Below are 22,988 nucleotides of genomic sequence, written 5' to 3'. Positions count from 1 at the left end.
GCAACTTTCAAAGACTGCACTTTTCCCGCCGGAAGTGTGAGACTTCACACTCTGCACCCGATGCCCCTGTCTCGAGATCCAGAGAACAGACACCACAGGGAGGACTCCCCGGCGACTGCGAGCCTGTGAGTAACCAGAGACGACCCCCCTGGGCCCCCACAGCGACACCTGCAGAGAGAATCCAGAGGCTCCCCCTGACCCCAACTGCCTGTAACAAGGGACCCGACGCCTGGAACCAGCACTGCACCCGCAGCCCCCAGGACCTGAAGGAACCGAACCTCAACGCAGGAGTGACCCCCAGGCGACCCTCTGCCTTGCCCAGGTGGTGGCTGTCGCGAGAAGCCCCCGTGCCTGCCTGCACCGCTAGAGTGACCCCCGGGTCCCTCCATTGTTTTCTATACAAAACCCGATGCCTGCTTTGCACACTGCACCTAGCCACCCCTGTGCCGCTGAGGGTGTGTTTTGTGTCCCTACTTGTGTCCCCCCCATTGCTCTACAAAACCCCCCTGGTCTGCCCCCCGAGGACGCAGGTACTTACCTGCTGGCAGACTGGAACCAGAGCACCCCTGTTCTCCATAGGCGCCTATGTTTTTTGGGTACCTCTTTGACCTCTGCACCTGACCGGCCCTGAGCTGCTGGTGTGGTAACTTTGGGGTTGCCTTGAACCCCAACGGTGGGCTGCCTATACCCCATGACTGAGACTTGTAAGTGTTTTACTTACCTCTAATGTAACCTTTGCTTACCTCCCACTGTTGATTTTTGCACTGTGTCCACTTTGAAAATAGCTTATTGCTATTTTTACAAAGACTGTATATGATATTGCTTTTGTTCAAAGTTCCTAAAGTATCTAAGTGCAGTACCTTACATTTAAAGTGTTTACTGTAAATCTTGAACCCTGTGGTTCTTAAAATAAACTTAGAAAATATATTTTTCTATATAAAAACCTATTGGTCTGGAGTAAGTCTTTGAGTGTGTGTTCCTCATTTATTGCCTGTGTGTGTACAACAAATGCTTAACACTACCCTCTGATAAGCCTACTGCTCGACCACACTACCACAAAATAGAGCATTAGAATTATCTAATTTTACCTCTAAGGGGAACCCTTGGACTCTGTGCACACTGTTTCTTACTTTGAAATAGCATATACACAGCCAACTTCCTACAGGAAGGGATGTGGTCTAACTGTCAAAGCTGTCAACTTTCGAACTGGGGAACTAGGCTCCAGTCCCGGTGTCAGCTCAACATCCTGTAATTCTGGACAAGTCACTTAATCTCCCCATGTTTAAAAAAAGATCAAAATGAATGTGACCTTGTGTGATGTAATCTGGTGTTCATGTGAAGCGCTCTGATGCCATTGGGCTATTGCATTTGTTACAGGGTTCATAAAGTAAAGCCCCTACCTTTATTGTTTGGCAAAGGAATTTAAAATGATAAACCCCTTTTGATTCTAATTATGACAGAGTTCCTACTATTGGTCCATCTTGTATGGGTTTTGGCAAGCATTTGAATGCAAAACCCCTTCCTATAATATTTGTCAGAGAGTTCATTCACCATGTTAAACCCCTTCCTACTGTATTGATCTCACTGTTTTATCAGGCAAACCCCCTTCTGACCACATTTGACCTGGGATCTGGTTAAACAGTGTCCCTATATGTTATGGGCAAAATATACTTGTTTTGGGCCGAGAAACACTGGTATTTTGCAGCCAAATGCTTGCAGAGAATAAGGTGTACATGTGGGAGAAGTCACAATCCCTATCTTAGTGCTACTTGTGATCCAGTAAACCCTTGTAGAAAGCTCTGCTTTCAAACACAAACTAAAAACAATGACATTCTAAACATCAGGGCTGGTTTGTGAGACTAATAAAACCCTTGCCTGTTGAGGTAACCTGTGGTAATCAATGTTATAAAATGTGTTTCCATAGGCTTTAACATAGTTTAATAACAATCTATCCATAAACCAATTGGCTTAAACATATGTTTTTCACAACAAATAATTCAAGCCTACAGTTTTTTTTAATAACTTTTAATTAACATCCGTACGAAAACAGGGCTTCTTGCAGATGCCCCCTCACTTTGTGCTCCCATTTGGACTACTAGATGGTTTTCTGACTCTGGTTGAGCCTTGGGCTCTGCTAACCAAGCCCATGCTCTGTTTATAAGGTATATGGTGATTTGGTGTAATTGCAAATGTTCTGCCAACCTACCTGTAAGATCCTAGAATGTGGTAGGGCATGTAGGTTTGGAGACCCCGGTGTACCTAATGTACTTAAGTGTGCATTTCTGTGGGGTCTGCTGTCATTTTCAAGCCTGTCCGGACTCGCAGGTTGCTTTGAGATAAAACAATGTCCAAATTCAACTTTGGGAATAAAAGAACTTCCAAAGTCCAAAACTACCTTTCAATTATATATGTCACCCCCAAGGTCCACCCTCGGTGTCCCAAGGGTAGGGTGCGTTGTAATTGAAAGCTCACACATTATAAGATATGTTTCATATGCCCTGCTGAGGGGAAAACAGCCCAGTTAGTTTTCCACATCGTAGCACTGCTATCTTCTTAGGCTAACATGGGAAGACTTTATTAAACTTTACTAAAGTCTAACTTTTAGCAGGAATGAGCTAGGACAGTGATTCAAAGTATCCAAATAATAGTTACAATACATCCATCAACTTTCCAAGGTCAGATTTATTAGAACTGTTACAGGAAAGGATTTTTAGAACTGCTTTCCTAAAGTTACCTAAAACAACCCTGTAGGAGCCTCTTCTAATTGGTCTGTCTTTGACAGTCTGAGCCAACCTGCGATGAGAACGTGTGAATTGGCCTAGGCTGAAACAAATAGATTATCTGGGGGGAGCAGATCTGTTGTTGCAGGTGCCAGAACATGAAGAAGGCAGGGTAGTCAAAATGGCCATCAAAGGGAAAAAGACGGGTAGGAGAGGACCAAGGCCCACCCCCACATCCTGCTCCCCTAGCCAGATGGGAGCACCTGTAATTAAATTAGGAGAAGGGCTGGAAGGGGCATGGAGGGAAAAGTTATCCACACCTGTGGGTTGGGTTAACCAGACCTGAACCTCCAGGAGAGATTTCCTCCATTTTGATACAAATTGCGTTCTGGGACAGAAATATGCCACAGTTCCCAGGAAGAGGTCACAACAGAGGGTGGCACCTGGAACCCCACTGGGTGGAGGTGCACCTTCCTTGCCAGCCCAGAATGAGGGATAAATATAGGAGAGCTGCACAGCACCTCAGATCCCTGCCTGGAAATATCAAGAGAATGACTGCCCCGCTGAAACCCTGGTCTGCACCCCAAGAGGACTGAACTCATAAGGACTGCACTTGCTGCACACTTTAGGCTTCACAAAAGAGGATTTTGTCTGGTTTCAAAAGGATTATGAAGTGGACTCAGTGAAAGCAACAGGTACAAACGAGCTACCAAGAGTCACCGGCATCAACTCCTGCAAAGACAAGCCCAGCTCAACTAAACTTTTAAGGACTTGCCCCAGCTGCATTGTGGGAATTGTAGTCCGAAACCTCCAAGAGGCAAATCAGAGCTTGTGGACCCCTCAAGACCCTAACAGACCTTGTTGAAGAAGATCCAGAAGTTTTGAATTATTTGGAAACATTTTTGTAAAAACCTCCATAAGTTGATGTCGTCGAGAATCAAGCCAGTGACGTCGAACCACGACTCAGCCTGAAATTCAGGTTTGCCCCACTGAAGCTCCGGAGCTCTTCGCTGTCGACGACGAGCACCAAGACCTTCAGAAATCACCGAGGCCTCTTGCTGAAGCAAGCCGCCGTTGTCGAACTGCAACTCAGCCTGCCGAGGTGACTGAGAGAAAAAAAAAAAAACAAGTGACTAAGTGCAAAGGTAAAAACCAGGCATGGTTTTTAAGGTATTTAAGGAGGTTATACTGCTTATTTTTGGCACTCTTCTGGCTCTCTCTGGCACCCTTTGACACACCTTTGGGCTGCGAGAATCTGCATTGTTCTCCAGTTGGGTTACCTCTGGCGGATCTGTCCTCTGTGTCATCTGAGTCCTGCAATCAGCCTCAGATTCTGCACCGACTCCCGTGCCGACTTCCAATCTGGCTCCAAATCCTGCTCTGGTCCTTCTTTCACAAACACCAGTCCTGATGTTACAGGCGCAGGTGGTAGGGTCTTCTGCCATCTCCGGTGTCTGACCCCAAGCCAAATCCAACTCAGCACTGACCAAGGTCATGCTCCAACTCTACTCCGGTGCACCCTGTTCCTTTACAACCTGATTCAGACAATGCACCCCTACCACTGAGCTGTCTCAGGAGCTCCATCATCCATCAGCTTTGATTCCGTGGACTTTCCCCAGCCTCTGCGTGGCCAAGGGCCCGGTACCCACAAGCCTTGTAATTTAGGTTGCCAGCAGCCTGGTCAGCCCACCCCCCAAGCCCGCAACCCCCCCGGCAGCTGCAACCTCCAAGCCCTCCTAATCTGCCCCTTTACCATCATGGGCACCCAGTTGGTGGTATATTTCGCCATCACCTGCCCCACTGGCAGTCCATAAAATCGGACAGGTGCGTCTTGCAGAATGTCCGAAGAGGCTACTCCTCTCCCCTTCAAAACTGCCCCTACCCATGCCACCATCTCATGACTGACTGATGGAGGATCATCGATCCCTGCTCCCTGAGGAGATTGCATTTCTCTTAGCCAGGGAAGCTATAGAGAGGGTACATGTGTCAGAAATAAGCTGTGGTTGCTGGTCCCACTACTTTTTGGTTTACAAAAAGGACGAGGGCGTAAGACCTGTTTTAGATCTCGAACTCTCACCCTCTTCGTCAAGAAGGAGAAATTCTAAATACTCATGTTGGCTCAGGTCTTGTCTGCCCTGGCCCTGGAGACTGGATGGTAGCGTATGACTTGCAGGATGATTATTTCCTCATTCCTGTTCTGCCTGCCCAAAGACGTTACCTGACGTTTACTGCAGACCATAAACACTTCCAGTTCACCTTGCTTCCCTTTGACCTTACCAGCGCCCCTCAGGTGTTCCCCAAGGTGATGATGGTGGTTGCAGCTCATCTGCGGAGGTCAGGGGTGTCAGTCTTCCTCTATCTTGACCACTGGCTGTTGAAGGCGGGCTTGCCCCAGGTTGTTGTCTCCCACCTCCAGACTACAGCAAACTTTCTGCACTCACTGGGTTTCACTATAAATGTGCCAAAGTCACACCTGACTGCTTCTCAGATGCTTCCTTTCATCGGAGCTGTTCTGAATGCGGTGCAGTTTCAGACATGTCTTCCCCAATTGCGGATTCAGGATATTCAGGATATGATACCTCTGTTTCAGCTTCTATCCTGGATTTCGGTGAGACTGACTTTTAGGCTGCTGGACCTCATGGCTTCCTGCATCCTGCTAGTGACGCATGCTCCCTGCCATATTCGGGCTCTGCAGTGGAACCTGAAGTTCCAGTGGGAGAGTGGCAGTCTCTCTGACATGGTCCGGATCTCTGAGGGAACTGAGAAAACCTGCAGTGGTAGCTAACAAACTGGGACTTAGTCAGAGGCGTACCTCACTTCCTTCCCCAACCAGATCTCACAGTGGTGACATATGCGTGACTCTTGGGATGAGGCGGACATGTGGTAGCTGTAGAGATCATAGGACTCTGGTCTCCAGATTAAGTAGGACTCCACATCAACATGCTGGAGCTCTGAGCGATCCGACTGGCATTGAAAGCCTTTCTACCTTCCATGAAGGGGAGGCTGTTGCAGATGTTCACGGACAACACCACTGCCATGTGGTACTGCAACAAACATGACAGGATGGGGTCAATAGACTCTTTGTCAAGAGGCCCTGCACCTCTTGACTTAGCTGGAACAACAGGGCATTTCCCTGGTGGTTCAGCACCTGACCGTTATCTGAAAGCAAGGACAGACAAATTCAGCTGTCGATGCTTAGCACATCACGAATGGTGCCTCCATCCGGAGGTGGCGCTGAGACTCTTTCAGCAGCAGAAGAGCCTTGTTTAGATCTGTTCAACACCTCAGAGAACGTGCAATGTCACCAGTTTTGCACTCTGAAGTTTCCAAGGCAGCTTTCGCTTGGACACATTTCGTCTTCAGTGGAGCTCTTACCACCTGTATGCCTTTCTGCCCATACCACTCCTGCTCAGAGTTCTCAAGAAGATAAGGAATGATTGGGCCCTACTCATTCTTGTGGCTCCGGACTGACACGGACAGTGTGGTATCCCGAGCTACTGAGCATGGCCATCAGTCCTCCAATCAGGCTACCCCTTTGGGAGGATCTTCTGTTTCAGCAGCAGTGGAGGGTTCTTCAACCAAAGCTGTCCACTCTCTGTGTTATTGCAGGGTGGAGATTGAGCGGCAAGAGTTGACAGCCTTCGACGTTCCTCCTGAAGTCTGTCAAGTTATTCTGGCAGCCAGGTGTCCTTCCACAAAGATGGTATATGCCTGCAATTGGAAGAAATTTGTGGTGTTGTGTGCAGAGACACATGTTGATCCTCTTTCTGCCCCTCTTTCTGAAATATTACTCTTTATTCTTTCCCTTGCCCAGCAGGACTCTTCTGTGGGCACTCTTAAGGGCTATCTATCTCATATTTCTGCCTTTTGCGGCTGCCTGACCAATCCTCCTTGTTCAAGTCCCCTATTGTATAAAGGTTCCTAAAGGGTTTTGTTCATCGTCTCCCTCCTTCACCATTTATAATGCCTCAGCTGGATCTCAATCTGGTCTCAACTTTTTTAATGTGTGCTTCTTTCGAGCCTCTTCACAATTGTCTCCTCAGGCTTCTGACTTTGAAACAGCCTTCCTTGTGGCAATTACATCTGCCCACAGAGTAAGTGAGCTGCAGGCCTTATCATCTAGGCCTCTTTACCTCTCTATCTACCCTGATAAATTGGTGCTTGGTACATGTGAGCCTCCTTTCTGCCGAAAGTTGTCGCCCCATTTCATGCAGGCCAATCAATCACACCGCCTACCTTTTTCGCTCCTCCACATCCCTCTAAAGAAGACGAAAGACACCACCATCTGGACCCAAAAAGAGCATTGGAGTTCTTCCTTGATCGAACAAGAGTTCTGGGTGGATGACCAACTCTTCATGGGGTATGTTGGTGCGAGGAAAAGTTGAACGGTGCAGAAGCAAACCATCTAAAGGCGGGTCATGCTCTGCATTAAAATCTGCTATGCATTGGCCAAGAAGCATCCTCCTGAAGGCTTTTTTCACCTCTCATTTCACCAGAGCTAAAGCTGCAACCACTGTGTTCGAATACAGAGTTCCGGTCCTGGACATCTGCAAGGCATCAACGTGGGCATCTCTACACACATTTACCTAACACTACTGCCTGGCCAGTCCGGTCCGTAGGGATGGGCACTTTGCCTCTTCAGTGCTACAGGACTTTTGGGTCCACTTGCGGGGAGTTATTGCTTGGGTATTTATTTAAAGGTAAGGAATCTGCGGCTAGAAGTCTCTGTGAGATAAACATGTTACTTTCCTTTGGTAACACCTTATCTGGTAGAAACTATATCTAGCTGCAGATTCCTTACCGACCCCCCAGTCTTACTTGCTCTGTGAACAGATTTCTAGGGATAGGGCTGACCAGCTTTCAGGGTCCTAGTTGTGCACACCAGTGGCCAGTGCGCTTCATGCTTCTGGCGTGGAAAGTTGTGAATGGTAGCTGACGTTGGAGCGGCTGGCTGGTGCCTATATGGGAACCGCATCATCACGTCCGGTGCGGACAATGCCCACGACGCAAGTGGAATCAATCAATGCCACCTACCGGCTCACAGTGGTACTGCTCACGAAAAACTTTCAGATCCAGTATGACCCCTGGGGAAATTCAAAGGTAAGAAATCTGCAGCTAGATGTAGTCTCTACCAGATAAGGAATTACTGAACAGTAAGTAACTTGTTCAAAAGAGTATTACCAAAGATAAATAACTTGTTCTTCTAAACATTAACGTTTCAGTTCTTAGCTTAGAATCAATTCAAAAGGACAAGTAATCAAAAACATAGTTATTCAATAAATCCAGAATCATGTTCTTGGAATTGAAATAATTTGTATCATCTGAGCAACTAATGCAGTTGCCTCAATAATTTTCTTGAACAAGATATACCCACTTTAATGGGTAAATCATCACACAATAAGTGACTCTTAGGACCATAATGCCAGCAAAGTATTTGGTTAGCGTATTGATAAAACATTTTTTTTAAAATACAAGGGTCTGGTCATTAACCAAACCCTGTGGCCAGCTGGCGTTACGCTGGCCATAGTCTTGCTCAGTAGGGGTTGGCTGCCGGCAGTGGGTTGGGCGCAGGACAACCCATCCCTACACACTGCTGAAGGCTTTGTGCAGGAGAGGTTTGGGAGTCTTTGGCGGATTTGTCTACTGCCATGGGTTGGATCTGTATACAGGCCCTGCGGTAAGGCACTGGTTTGCATGGCCAAAGGCCATGCACAGTAGGAGTGAGGTCCTCCTGCGAGTTAACTGTAGGGTGTGGCTGCAGGCTATGCCCTGCAGCCAGTGCCTGCTGCTCATAGGCGAAGACAGCGTGTACCAGGGGTTAGTCTCTATGTGGTGGGCTGGCCAACCTGCAGCGCCTGTACAGGGCTCTTTTGGTTTCTGATGGACTTTGTAGAACTGTGACATAAGTGTTCTGATGTGGTGAATAGATTTCATGTTTAGAATGTTGAGTTGGCAGTTACACACAGAGCAGTAAAGACGTGTAAGCTCCGTGTGTGGCGTATACATTTATGAGTACCCAGGATGGGGAGGACGCTATGAGATAGGGGATATGTAACCCAGAGGTCGACATGCTCTCCAAAAGAGTTTGTCGTGGTCCAGAAAACTCCTTGTGTGTGGCACACGTGCCTCAGTCAAAGTGAAAATTTACATTTGGTGTATGTAGAAGCGAAGCTCCTCTCCAGCCAGTGTGAAGATTTTGAAGATAATTAAAAGTTTCATTGTTGGCCAGACATTTGCTAGTAAGGCCGTGAAAGAGGTACTGAACCACTACGCAATACTGAGTTAATAATGATACAGTATGACAACACTAAGGGCAGGAGAAAAAGCATACGATGCAAAGAGGTGAGAAGGGTGAAGAACTCCTACAAGAATCAAAGCCGCTACTCACTGCTAAGGAAGAAGACAGCACCTATGTAGGAACCTGGGTTCTGGTTGCAGTACCCCCCCCCGACTAGATATATATATATAATAATGTGTGTGTGTGTGTGTGTGTGTGTGTGTATATATATATATATATATATATATATATGTAAAAATGTATTTTTTATTTAACAAGGGGGGAGATGTAGTGTCTTGTGAGTTAGCGATGATGAGAACCTTTTTGGTTTCTGATGGACTCTGTAGAACTGTGACATAAGTGTTCAGGTGTGGTGAATAGATTTCGTGTTTAGAATGTTGAGTTTGTGGTTATACGCAGAACAATAAAGACTTGTAAGACCAAACTCCATGTGTGGGGTATTCATTTACGAGTACCCACGATGGGTAGGACATTACACGGCCTTGTCATGTCATTTCAAATGTCATTAGTGATGTAATCAATTATGTCATTTAACATGTCATGAGAGATGTAAAATGTGAAGCCATAAGCAGTGTATAACTGTAGTGCAAATGATAGTTAGTTCAACAATTATAACTGGTGAATTTCAGTTTGTTGGTTTTTAAAGTGTAGTTCTTATGTCATTTCAACATTTAAATATAATGTCACTTTAACCCTTGTTTTTTTCAGTGGAAAAAAAAAAATATATATATATAGAGAGAGATGGGTAACAGTGAATTACCGGGATGTTTTTCACGAAGGGGTTCTTAGTGACATCCGACAACGAGAGCAAAGCTTGAGTTCTCTATGATGTCACCTAGAACCCAGAGGTTCACTTTTAACCCATCTAAAATGTTATGTTATGTATAGACCCGGAAAATCTGCCCCTGCTTTTAACTGCTGTTAAGGGGTAGAGGAGTATTTGGGGAGCCAAACATGGCCTCTTCTCCGTGTCCAAAGTGTGGGGAAAAAAAACCTGACATCCTGCCACCCACCCGTACCACTATGTGCCTTCCCTTCGCTCTCCCCCAGAAGTTGTGCTGGTGGTTTCCAGCACTACTCTGACAAGCTCTTGGAAAGAACTGCCAGAGCAGCCTGGAATTCCTTTATGACGTAGCAACAGTGGGTAACACACTTGGTTAGCAACTGTTGCTACGTCTTTGCAGTGAGTTCCTGGACTTGAACCTATTTAGTCTTGCCAGTGCCTCTGTGCACAACACATATTTGTATACACATAATATGAACAGGACGTTTTATCATGAAATAAGTTGAGGCTGGTGTTGAAATAAACTCTGTGCTTGCCAAGAGGAGTGACGTAAGGTGTGTGTTCCCATCCTTAGGAAGGCCTCTGCATTGATGACTTGTGTTCGTTTTTTGGCAGGACTCGGCACAGGAGAGTGGCATCACCAGGGACATTCATCGCACCTTCCCGGCCCATGACTACTTCAAGGACTCGGATGGAGAAGGGCAGGAGTCGCTGTACAAGATCTGCAAGGTGGGCAGTGGCGGGGGGGGGGTGAGGGGGGAGGGGGGCGGGGGGAAGAAGAGGGCAGCATTTTGGAGTGTGTGTCTTTGAACGCCTGACTAGCTGAAAAGGTCGCTCAGGGAGGAGGCGGGTGACGACATACTATCTATACAGAAAGGTCTTGGCTTGGAAGATGGGTGTATGAATGAGAGATTCAAGCGTTTTGGGAGTAACATAGTCACCGTTATTTTGTGTAATTTTTCGAGTTTAAAACCGGATATTGATGAGGTTACGTGATACCTCTAAATACACTCGTAAGTTTAGTTTAATAATCAAATAGATTCTTGGAGTTGCAGTCCTGGTCCAATTGAACCATCACACCAGTCAACACTGATTTGTAAAGGACTGGAACATTCCGTCGTTGCTGACGTGGAGTCCTCTGGTACTAGACCTGTTTGTATCTGTTTGTATCTACCCTTGTAGAGCATCGAGGCCGGCGTACTTTGTGGCGAAATGGAGGTAGAGTACCACACTCCTGCCTTCCGGTCTCTGCTTGCTTCAGGTGACATCATCACCCTGTGCTTATTCACCTCCATTGTAACGTGGACAGTTTAAGCAGCTTGGTTTTTAGCGCAGTAATATTTTGCTAATATTCTGATTCCAAAAAGGAGATCTTTCAGGTCTCAAAGCCACAAATTAACATAATAATACCATCAAAATTAATTAGGTCGAGATAAGCGGAAATTACAGTGTTGCTTTATCCACAGTGACTTTAGGGCACTCTCGCAGCTAACCTTAACCTCGATAATATATATCTTCTATCGTTGCAGTGCTGTCAGTCACTAGCTCCGGAGGTTTATGCGTGGTATTCGTTTCAAGGGACTGCCCTGCTATCAGAAGCTTGGTGGTAATTCTTTTTTCTGTGTAGGGAGCTGGCTTCAGCTTATTCACATATTCAGTCCACTGAGCTGCCCCACAAGCAGCTGGATGACTTTGATCCCTCTGTAGTCGCATTCTGCCAACAAGGCAGAAACATAACTCCTAAACCTGTAGAGCTGGCATGTGCGGTAAAGAGGGGTATTTATAAGTGTTATTTCGGGCAGGAAACAAGGCATGGCTCTTGGGGACCTGTATATTTTGTGTAGATATGTTTGGTTGCAGTACTGGGCAGTGTATGTGGGAAAGGTTCAATTAGGTAATGGGGCAAAACATGTGGAAGGCTGTGTCTGCAGCAGTACCTGTTGGGTCACCTGATAGCATCAAAGTATCCAGAATTTAGTTGGGACCCGGTGTATGTCCCTCACAAGGGGAGGACTGGAACATGTAGAGCACACAATGTGCTAAAGTAGGCTATGTTAAGTTATGTTACGTTACGTTATGTTTAGCCTGTTCTGGTTTTAGTGTTTTTTTGTGTGGATTTCAGTGGTGTTTTCTCAGTGTTTTCCAAACCTTTTGAAATCTGTGCTATCAGTGTTTATTTGGCTGACTAACCCCCAGAGTAGACAACAACTGTATTTTCCAGTGTCTACAAATTGTGTTTTTCAGTGATTGTACACTTTTAATTTAAAGAATTAATGTGGGATACGTAGTGAGTGTGTTCTTATTGACAGTGTGTGCAATGGACTTAGGTTGGAATGTTTTAAACATAGAAAGTCTGTGTATTTCACTCTCACTCTAACTCACATCTCATTACCCTCTCTCATATCTCATTACATCCAATACCCACTCTTTGAGTACCTTGTCTGGTTTACAGTACTAATTAATGGGTTTAAAATTAAGTGCTATATTCAAAAGTTTTATTGAAAAATTCTGGACATCTTCTCCTGTTTGAATATTAAGATATTGTAAGAATGGTCAACCTTGCCAAAGCATAGTAACTATAGAAAACCTTTAAAATTTTGAATTACACCACATTAATTTGAAGCCCTGCATTCTACAGGACCTGAATCTTGAGGCTTAGGTATGCCCACTACTACTTTTCTGCACCCTTTGCCTGGCTACATGAAGGTGGTGCTACTGTTATGTCTACTATCATAGGTACCAAGTGTCCCCCATAGCAAATGTCTGACTTAGCCCAGAACTTTTAACAGACATTACATTGTAGTCTGGGACTTAAAATTATGCCATTAACATTGTAACTTTGGGCTAGAATTCCCAGCAGTAAAGTGCAGTTGGTTAAAAAAACTGGATTAGCTGAAGGCATCACACATAACAGTAGGACACATTGCAGCTATGGATGTTGTTATGTGTAAAATCTTGTGTAATGCTTTCACCACTATTTCACACATATGGCGATAGGATGTTTTTCACAGATACCTGTCACTCCACATTACATTAAATGTTTAAAGCCTAGGGTGTGTAGCAGTTGACCTGCTATCACCACTGACATGTTGGAAAAGGGGGCTGATGTATCAAATACTTTAACCATTTCTGTGTCTTTGAGTAGATGGGACTGTATGTATTGACCAAAGATTGCTATAATCCAGTCATTTCACCAGTTAGTGAAAGAATTAAATACAGCTAAAAGATCAAATATGATTTTAATATTTCTTGATTCTCTACAATACATAACAGAATTAGTGTAGACTTAAAACATGCTTCTAAATCTTGCACCTTTAATCCAAGCATACAAAGCAGGCGGAAACAAAAGGAAGAATAAATAACGTTTTAGTGATATAAGAACTCAGGCACATTAATCTTAGAACTGTTACATTGTGTTGCCCCCTTCAGGAAGTAATACAAATTACTCATTCTCGCTCACTTTTCTTTCACTGACTGGCATTTTAATTTTTTTTTGGACAGATTTTTTATTAGCACTTGTCATACATTGTTACAGCAAATGGAATGTCATTGTTATCTCTTTATCTCCATAATCTGATATAGACTTCTGTTTGGAGATTCCTTACCTTAAAATTTCCCCCCAGGCGTCAGACTGGATCCAGAGTTTTTTTCTTTGAGCAATACCATTGCACATCAGTAGCAGACGTGGTAGTCGCCAAGATGTTATCGGGAGTAGTACATAGATGCTGCCTCAGCGCAGTGACGTCAGTTTTTTGCGCCACACGTTGATCCGGAGACAGCTAACCTTGGTCAGTTTTTGACAGACTTCGACTTTTTTGTCAAGTTTCTGTAACGTTTTTGGTGTGTCGAGGGATGTCTCCGAAGACTGGCTTCAAACCGTGTGAGGACTGTCACCGCATGATGTCGCTGAAGGATCCGCATCGAGTCTGTTTGTGGTGCCTGGAGCGCGACCAGGACCCAAAGTGGTGCTTAGAGTCCTGGGCCATGCACCCGAAGGCCTTTAGGGAGCGGTCCCTCAAGCTTATGGCGGCCAGGCGCTCGACTCCACATAGGTCCCAGTCTCGCTCAAGAGGAAGGTCTTGAGACCGGTCGTGGAGCCACCACCACTTGTCTTCTTCGATGTCTTCGGGGTCAAGGTAAAAAGGAATTTTATGAGGCCATGCGCCTCATTTTTGGGAAGTCTGACCCCGCTACGGCTCCTTCGGGCCCAAGGGGTTTGGTTGTGGGGCCTTTGGGTTCCGCGCCAGCGGCTCTGGCCACCGAAGTCTCCTCTGGATCCACTCTTGCATCCACACCGTTGCCGGTCGACACTGTTGTCGACAATCCCACATGGTTGTGGGACAGGGAACCAGCAGTCTGCCCAGTCTACCCCTGCCCCCACTGCAGCCTCCAAATCCTCCTAGTCGGTCCCCTCACTCTGGTATCGTTGGTGGCAGGATTCGCCATTACCTAACACCACTGGGACTCCGTCACTACGGACAGGTGGGTTTTGCAGATCGTTCAAAGTGACTACTCCCTCCCCTTCAAATCTGCCCCACCATCCATGCCTTCATCATTCAGCCGTATACCGGAGGATCATTTGGCACTTCTCCACTAGGAAGTCGTGGATCTCTAGCCCAAGGGAGCCATAGATGGGGTCTCTGCGCCAGAAGTAGGTCGTAGTTGGTATTTCCACTACTTTCTGGTGCCCAGAAAAAACAAAGGCTTACATCTTATCCTAGACCTTCCGGCCCTCAATCTCTTCCTCAAGAAGGAGAAATTCAAAATGCTCACCCTGGCTCAGGTCTTGTCTGCCTTTGACCCAGAAGACTGGCTGGTAGCGTTGAACATGCAGGACGCTTATTTTCATATTCCGATCTTGCTTGCCCACAGACGTTACCTACGACCAGTGGGAGGTCACGAGCAGTTTCAATTTACTGTGCTCCCCTTCGACCATACCAGCCCCCCTCGGGTGTTCATGAAAGTGATGGCAGTGGTTGCAGCTCATCTGCGCAGGTTCAGGGTTTCAGTCTTCCCCTACCTCAACGACTGGCTGTTGAAGGCAGACGCACCTCAGAAAGTCATCTCCTACCTTAAGATTGTGGCAAACCTCCTGCACATGCTGGAGTTTACTATAAATGTGCCAAAGTGATACCTGACTACCTCTCAGACGCTCCCTTTCATCGGAGCTGTTCTGGACACAGTGCATTTTCGGGCCTATCCTCCCGAAAATGCGAGTCCAGGATATTCAGGCTATGATTCTGATCTTTCAGCCTCTATCTTGGGTTTTGGTCAGATTGACTCTGTGGTTGCTGGGCCTGATGGCCTCCTACCTCCTGCTAGTGACACATGCCAGATGGCATATGCGGGCTCTGCAGTGGGACTTGAAGTTCTAGTAGGCGCAGCATCAGGGGAATCTCTCTGACGTGGTCCAGAGCTCTTAGGGCACTGCGAAACACCTGCAGTGGTGGACTTGGAATCGGCATTAGGTCAACGCCAGATCCCTCGCCCTTCCCCAATCAGATCTATCCATAGTGATGTGCGCGTCACTGCTGGAATGGGGCGGCCACATGGGAGAGGTGGAGATCAGAGGCCTCTGGTTTCCAGCGGAGTCTGGGCTCCATATCGATTTTATGGAGCTCTGGGCGATCAGGCTTGTGTTGAAAGCATTTCTTCCCTCTCTCAAAGGGAAAGTAGTGCAAGTGTTCACAGACAACACTACCGCCATGTGGTTCTGCAACAAACAGGGCAGAGTAGGGTCCTGGACCCTTTGTCAGGAGGCGCTATCACTCTGGACAGGGCTGGCACATCAGGACATCACCCGGGTGGTTCAACATCTGGCGGGCTCTCTGAACACCAGAGCAGACAAACTCAGCTGTCGATCACGAATGGTGTCTCCATCCGGAGGTGGCACAAGGTCTCTTTCAGCAGTTGAGAGACCCTTGGTTAGATCTGTTCGCCTCCCAGAGAATGCACAATGTCAGCTGTTTTGCACATTGGAGTTTCCAAGGTGGCAATCGCTCAGAGACGCTTTTCGTCTCGAGTGGAACTCCGGCCTCCTTTATGCCTTCCTGCCTATACCACTTCTGTCCAGAGTTCTCAAGAAGATCAAGAACGACTGGGCCCAAGTAATCTTGGTGACTCTGGACTGGGCACAGAGAGTAAGGTATCTAGAGCTATTAAGCATGGCCACCAATCCTCCACTCAGACTGCCCTTTCAGAAGTATCTTTTGTTGCAGCAGGGGACGGTTCTCCACCGAACCTGTCCAATCTCTGCCTTCATGGATGGAGATTGAGCAGCAGGAGTTGGCGGCTTTTGACCTTCCACCTGAAGTCTGTGATGTAACCTTGGCAGCCAGACGTCCCTCTACCAATATGGTATACGCCTGTCGTTGGCATAAATTTGTGGCCCAGTGTACCAACAAATCTCTGCTCTTCTTTCTGAGGTTCTTTTGTTCATTCTTTCTTTGACCCAGAAGGGCTATGCTTTGGGCACCCTTAAAGGTTATTTATCGACTGTCTCAGCCTTTCTTAGGTTGCCTGATTAGCCTTCACTCTTTAAGTCTCCTATTGTTCGTAGACTCCTTAAGGGCCTCACCCACTGGTTTCCTCCCACTCCGTTTATCATGCCTCATTGGGACCTCAATCTTGTCCTTCCTTAATTAATGTGTACTCCCTTTGAGCCGATGCACAATTGTCTCTTATGGCTCCTTACTTTCAAAACTGTTTTTCTTGTTGCCATCACTTCTGCTTGCAGAGTGAGTGAGCTTCAGGGTCTATCTTCTAAGCCCCCATTTTTGTCTGTGCTCCCTGACAAAGTTGTTTTACACACCAAGGCTTCCTTCCTTCCCAAAGTTGTTACACCTTTTCATGTAGGCCAGTCCATTACTTTTCCTACTTTTTACACACCTCCACATCCTTCTCATGAGGAGGAGAGACTCCACCACCTGGATCCAAAAAGAGCTTTGTTTTATCTCAATCATACTAAAGATTTCCAGGTGAACAATCAATTCTTCATTGGATAGCTAGGTGCAAAGAAAGGGAAGGGGGTGCAAAAATGTACCATCTCACTATGGCATCAAAATCTGCTACGCTTTGGCAAAGAAGCAGCACCCTGAGGGCTTGCACGCTCATTCCACCAGAGCAACTGCTGCTTCCACGGCGTTAGCACGCGGAGTTCCTATCCTGGATATCTGCCAGGCAGCTACGTGGGCATCCTTGCACACGTTTACTAAACATTACTGCCTGGACAGTCAGGTCCATAGGGGCGGCTACTTTGGTAGTTTGGTCCTGCAGGACTTTCTAGTATGATCTTGGTTCGCAGCCCAGCTCCGAGGATGGCATTGCTTGGGTATCTATTCTAAGGTAAGGAATCTGCAACTAGAAGTCTCAGATGTACAAGTTACTTACCTTCGGTAACGATATATCTGGGAGAGACATATTCTAGTTGCAGATTCCTTACTGACCCACCTATCCTCCCCGCTTGCAAACTGTTTTCTACTGACAGGGCTTTCCCATTGAGGGCGTTTGCTCTGGCACACCAATTTCCGTGTTCTTCATGGCTCAGCGCTTTGGCATGGAAAGTTGTGAAATGGAGCTGACGACCCTGCGCTGTGGCGGCATCTATGTACTTCTCTCAATGTCATCATGGTGACTCCGACGCCTACGGAGTCGACCGACACCACCTACTGACGTGCAAGGGTATTGCTCAAAGAAAAAAATCTCTGGATCCAGTCTGACGCCTGGGGGAAAATTCTAAGGTAAAGAATCTGCAACTAGAATATGTCTCTACCAGATATATCGTTACTGAAGGTAAGTAACTTGTACTTTAAGGCAGCTGAAAACATGTAACAGTACAACTTACTTGCAGTAACATTAAATCATCAACTTCCCACCCTTCTCCCTTCCCCTCCCTCCCTGAGTCAGTGCCCTGTTCATACTTGGGATTATGATCCCCGAGCCGCCCACTTCAGCCTTGGAATGTTGGAAATGCTCTTATTATAACCACTTATCAGTGGTGGGGGTTGTCAGGCAAGCAGACAACTTCTCAATTCGAATGCTACCTGCATTAGGATCTGTCCGGTGAGGAATTAGGTTATCTAGTGTTTAATTCTTTCATGTTATCAAGCAGGGCTTTTGAAGCTCTTGCTACGTCCCGCGGGGCCTAAACGTTCAGTTGCTTCCCTAAATAGAGTCTCCTTCGTAAGTCGCCCATTTTTCCAATTCCCTACGCCATTTAGCCACCCTTTGTCCCCTCAGATTTTTCCAGTTCATGGTGATTTCTCGCTTGGCTAGGACGTAGTCGAGATCCTGGAATCTACTGGTCACTTTCGTCTTGGGTGTTTGGGGGAACCATTGCAGTAGGCAGTGGCCCATGGTACATGGGACTTCCCAGTTTATGATTTCTGCTACCATGTGTGTTGCCTCCTCCCAATGGGTTCCCAAACAAGGGCAGTCCCACAACATATTCTTGAGTTCCACCCCCACTAGTCTGCATCTTGGGAAAACTGCTTCCGCTGCATGAAAATGTCTGTTAAGCTTCCCCAGGGTCAGGTATGCCCTATGAAGTATAAAAAGTTTATTAATTTAAATCTTGTATTTCTTGAGACTTTTGGGCTCCTGTCGAAGATAGATTCCCATGCCCCTGCCGGTATCGGAGCACTCAGGTCTTCCTCCCATTTAAGTTTTAAGGAGTCCACTGGGAGGGTCATGTCTGCGAGTATTCTACTATAGAGGGTTGTAACTGCCTTAAATATTCCCCACGAGCTTGTTAGGTATTAGCTAGTGGTCTGTGATTGAGGTTCGTCCAAGCCCACTCCCCGGTGTTGTCTTATAGCTGCAGTGACTGCACCATACAGCAGAAAATGCTCTCTTGGCAAGTCAAATTTGAGTCTGAAATCCTCGAATGGTAGTGTCGCGTGGGCTCTCATTATTCTAAATGAGACTACTGGATTTCTAGGCAGCAGGATCGATAACGGTGTGGGGGACTGAGTCTGACCCACGTGTAAAGAACTCTGCCACCCTAAATCCGGTTTTTGCTCCGGCTAACTAGCAGTGCCTCATTTTTCCCATGAGGAAGGAATGATTTGGCAGCCGAGCGCATGACATCTTTGGAACTTCTCAGGGAAGTCGTGGTCACTCAGATCCAAACCAACTCTCTTATTTCCAATATGATCTCATATACAAATGACAAAGACAGTATAAGTTTTATATAATATTTTAATAAAACGACTGTATTTTAGATATTAAGGCGTGAGCCGCAATAACCAGAACGATACAACACAGTAGGATTGAAATAGTCACCAGGAGAGTAAAACATAAGAACAAAGCTATCATATTGTCTAACAGTTTCTACTCTCCCTCTGCTTGTTCTATTTAGAGCACAGCATGTTAAGCTTCTAGCTTGCCTGTCAGAATCACTGTAGAGACATCAGCCCTCATACCTGAGCAAAGACCTGTGATCTTGGTTCAGCATCTGCAACGAGGCAGTCAGCGTCTAGTTGTGGTTCCCTGGTCGGAATCTCCCTCTTGCGTGTATTGGGACAAGGAAGTGATTTTACAACTAACATGTCATCGTGATCACAAAATGTCCCTACGCAGGAATGCCAAGTCTAAACTCCTACCACGTCTATCGGCAATGTACCAGACTGTATCCTTGACTGAAGCACAGAGTAAATATGTTATGGAGAACTCCAGTGCTGAAGTAGGCAAAACAGTGTGATATGAATAAAAAAACAACACCGTAGAACTGGCTATTTGAAAAATAACAGTACAAAGCCTAATAAAAAGCATGTAGAGCAAAGTGCACGGAGGCTCTAAGCTGTCAGCAAATGAATAAAATATATTCAGGGCAAAGTGCACAAAGGCCTAAAGCCTGAAGCTAAAGCGCAATGAATACGTAAAAACTGACCACACTACAGTAGCAGCATCCTTTCTCTAAATAGACTGCCGATCATCGTCACCCCGCTTCAGTCCAGGTTTCGAGGCCCTCTCAGTTACCTCAATGTGGTAGTACCCCCAAAAAAGATAGGGAAAAGTCTGGGGAGTATGGAATTTTCATTTTGGTTTTGCCCAGGTATCTTGTCCGGCACTGTGCAACCACTTTTAACTCAGTCCTTGCCGTATGGCCTTCGTACTCTCAGCAAGATTTCTGTCAGTCTAGTTAATGATGGGGTGAAGGGCCTCACTGACCCTGGGTGGTTTGTCTGCTGGCTAGCCATTGGGGGAACCACTGGAGTTGTGCTGCCAGATAATAAGATTCAAATTCTGGTACTGCTATTCCTCCATCTGTCGATCTTCTCTGCAATTTAGCCAGGGTCACCGTTCTCCTGCTTGTCCCCCCCAGAGGAAAGTTGTTAAGATTGTGTCTAAGTCCCTGAAGATAGACCTAGGTATCCACACTGGGAGGACTGTAAAATAATACAGCAAAAGTGGTAGGGCTATCATTTTGAGGAGATTCACCGTACCGTCCAAGGACAGAGAGAGTGTCTGCCAGAATGCCATTGTTATGCGAGTGGAGCGGATTGTGTGTCCCACATTCTCGTCTAGTATGTCTGGTCTATTGTGGTATATTTTAGTACCCTGATATGTGAGACATCATGGTTCCCAGATTCATGAGCCCAAGTCAGGCAGTGGTTCGCGAGCTGGTGTCATGAGGAAGAACCTGGGTTTTTGGCAGTTTACCCTTAGGCCCAAAAGAGCTCCGAACTCAAACAGCATATGTCGGGCTCCGACTAGGTCATTCTGCATGTTACCCAGGATAATAGTCAGGTATTCTGCATATAGGACTATGTATGAGATGGTGTGTCCCCTCTACCTGTATTCCTTCATATGCCTGACCCCTGTGTGCTATGGTTGCTAACGGTTCCATGGCCAGAGCGAACAGCAGCTGGAGAGGGGACAACCCTGCCTTGTGCCCCTCTCCACTGCATAACTTGCCAAGATCACCCAGCCAGTTCGGACTCTGGTCATTGTTGTAGTGTAAAACAATTGAACCCATGCTATATAATCTGTCTTGAGTCCCATCCTGTGCATTACTTTGTAAAGGAAGCGTCATTCCAGGCTACGGAAAGCCTTCTCGATGTCTACTGCCAGCACCCCTGCTTCGTTTTTATCCTATGAGAGGTCATTCATAACTACCAGTAAATGGCGAACATTTGTGGCCGTTTTACGGCCTCGGATGAACCTGCCTCGTCAGGGTGGATCAATTTAGTCATGTAGGGGAGAAGCTGCATTGCTAATATTTTGCTAAGGGTTTTGTGATCCAGATTTAGCATGGATAGGAGCCTATATGCTCCACAGTCGGTAGGTGGTTTATCAGGTTTTAATAAAGGTATAATTAGCACTTCCCTGGCTGTAATTGGGAGGGTTCCCACTTTCTTTGCGGCTTGGTACAGGGCAACCAGTTCCAGAGCTATAAGATCAGTGTATGTGACTTAGAACTCTACTGGGAACCCGTCTGTGCCCGGTGTCTTTCCCCTGGCGAGATCTTTGATGGCCCCTCTAACTTCTTGAATTTTAATATCGCCATCCAGTGTCTCTGCTTCTTTCTGCATGAGTGCTGAAAGTTGTAAGGGATCCAGAAATGCCTGGGTGGCCGCTGCATCATAGGGGTGGTACTTTTATATAGCTGTTCATAAAACTGCATAAAGTGGGTGTTAATTTCTTCCTGCTTGTGTAGGCTATTCCCTTCCACTGTCTGCACTCCACTATAGTTGAGCCCCTTCGAGTTGGTGAAGCGAGTAGTGTCCCTGTTTTAGCCCTCTCAGCATGGGCATAGGACATGTATGTTTTGTAGTCAAAGCAACTGAGTCGTTCTACATGATCTGCTACTGTCTCTTTCAATTCAAATAGTTTTTGCTGGAGTTCTGGATGCCGTGGGCAATTTTTCTCTTCTTCCCTCAGCTTATCTTCCGCCTCTATGGTGTCTTTCAGCGGCGTTGCCACACTTCCACTGATTCTGCTATACATCTCCTTCTCTGCACAACCTTGAAGGTGTCCCACTCTATGGGTGGCTAGCTTTCTCGATGTTTTCAGTGAAAAAGTTGTCTATAAGTTGCATCCCTGCAGCTTGGTAGTGTGAATGAATCCTCTAGGGATTAGGGTTTCAGTTTTCATTTGGGGATGCAGGCATTCATGCGGCCCCATTTCATGTGTAATAGTACAGGATTATGATCCCAGATGGTGCGGGCTAGATATTCTGTCTCATGCAAGACTACAATCATTTCTGGGGTGCAGAGGAAGGTGTTGAGGTGTACATGTAGGTCATGTAAGTGAGAAAAATATGAGTAATCGCACACATTTGGGTATAGCCGATGCCATGCATCAATCAACCCCCATTGTGCCTTCGAGGTTGCAAATTGCCAAGCTACCCTAGTTATTGGAGAGTCGTGCATTGGAGGTTGGGAACGGTCAATGTGTGGCTGAGCCACGCAATTAAAGCTGCTCCCATCACTATTGACTGCATGAGCTCTGGGACCAATTGCTTTGTGAGTCTGCCAAAGATAGTCCCTAGTTCTTTGTTAGGTGCATACACATTTATTCAAAGCTAGTTCTGGCCCTCCAATCTCCCTCTCACAGCTACATATCTTCCCTCTGGGTCAATGAGACCTTGTATGTGCTGAAAGGGAACCCCCGCCCTTATCCAGATTAGTGTTCCTGTGGCATAAACTGAGTAGTTTGTGAAATATGCCTGGCCTCTCCACCGTCGCTGCAGCGCCATCCCCTCCGTTGCCGTTAGATGGGTTTCCTGGAGCATCGCTATATGTGCTCTTCTCCTTTGTAAGCAAGAAAACACCTTATCTTTTGGCCATTGTGTGCATTCCCCGAATGTTCCAAAATATGACCTTGTCATTTTTAAGACTAGCCATACCCTTTCTGCATTTTACTTTTCCCTCCTTTGACCCCCAGACCCACCAGCCCTCCCCACACAGCCAGTAGACCACATCATTTTTAAGTATCGTATCCTGGTAGTGTGTGACTCAGGGTCCTAAATATAAAAAAAACTAATTAAACCTACTTAACTCCTCTGCCCCAGGACAAGGAACCTAAAAACCCTCATCCAAACAGTAATTTATTAACTATCCTCACTAAAGTAGTGGTGGGCTCACCGCTCATGTAGGCAGACACCTGCACCATAACCCGGCTAGTCCTCCCCACCCATTCTCACGAGCTGTTTGTCATTGCTGTCCCCTATGGGGTCGTATGT

The 22,988-nt window shown here is 46.4% G+C and overlaps 1 protein-coding gene across 5 annotated transcripts in view; it reads left to right on the top strand.

Annotated features, from left to right (window-relative positions):
- The window catches only part of RABGAP1L (RAB GTPase activating protein 1 like), a 1,234,468-nt gene that overhangs the window by 785,020 nt on the left and 426,460 nt on the right, over positions 1-22,988 (top strand). For all 5 annotated transcript variants that reach the window (XM_069231590.1, XM_069231591.1, XM_069231592.1 and 2 more), the window contains one exon: positions 10,418-10,531. In XM_069231590.1, the coding sequence (XP_069087691.1) occupies positions 10,418-10,531 (114 nt within the window). The remainder of the gene's footprint in view (positions 1-10,417; positions 10,532-22,988) is intronic.

Source organism: Pleurodeles waltl, chromosome 4_2 (assembly GCF_031143425.1).
Source record: "Pleurodeles waltl isolate 20211129_DDA chromosome 4_2, aPleWal1.hap1.20221129, whole genome shotgun sequence".
In the NCBI taxonomy this organism is placed as follows: Eukaryota; Metazoa; Chordata; class Amphibia; order Caudata; family Salamandridae; genus Pleurodeles; species Pleurodeles waltl.
This window is presented reverse-complemented; position numbering and strand designations above follow the sequence as displayed.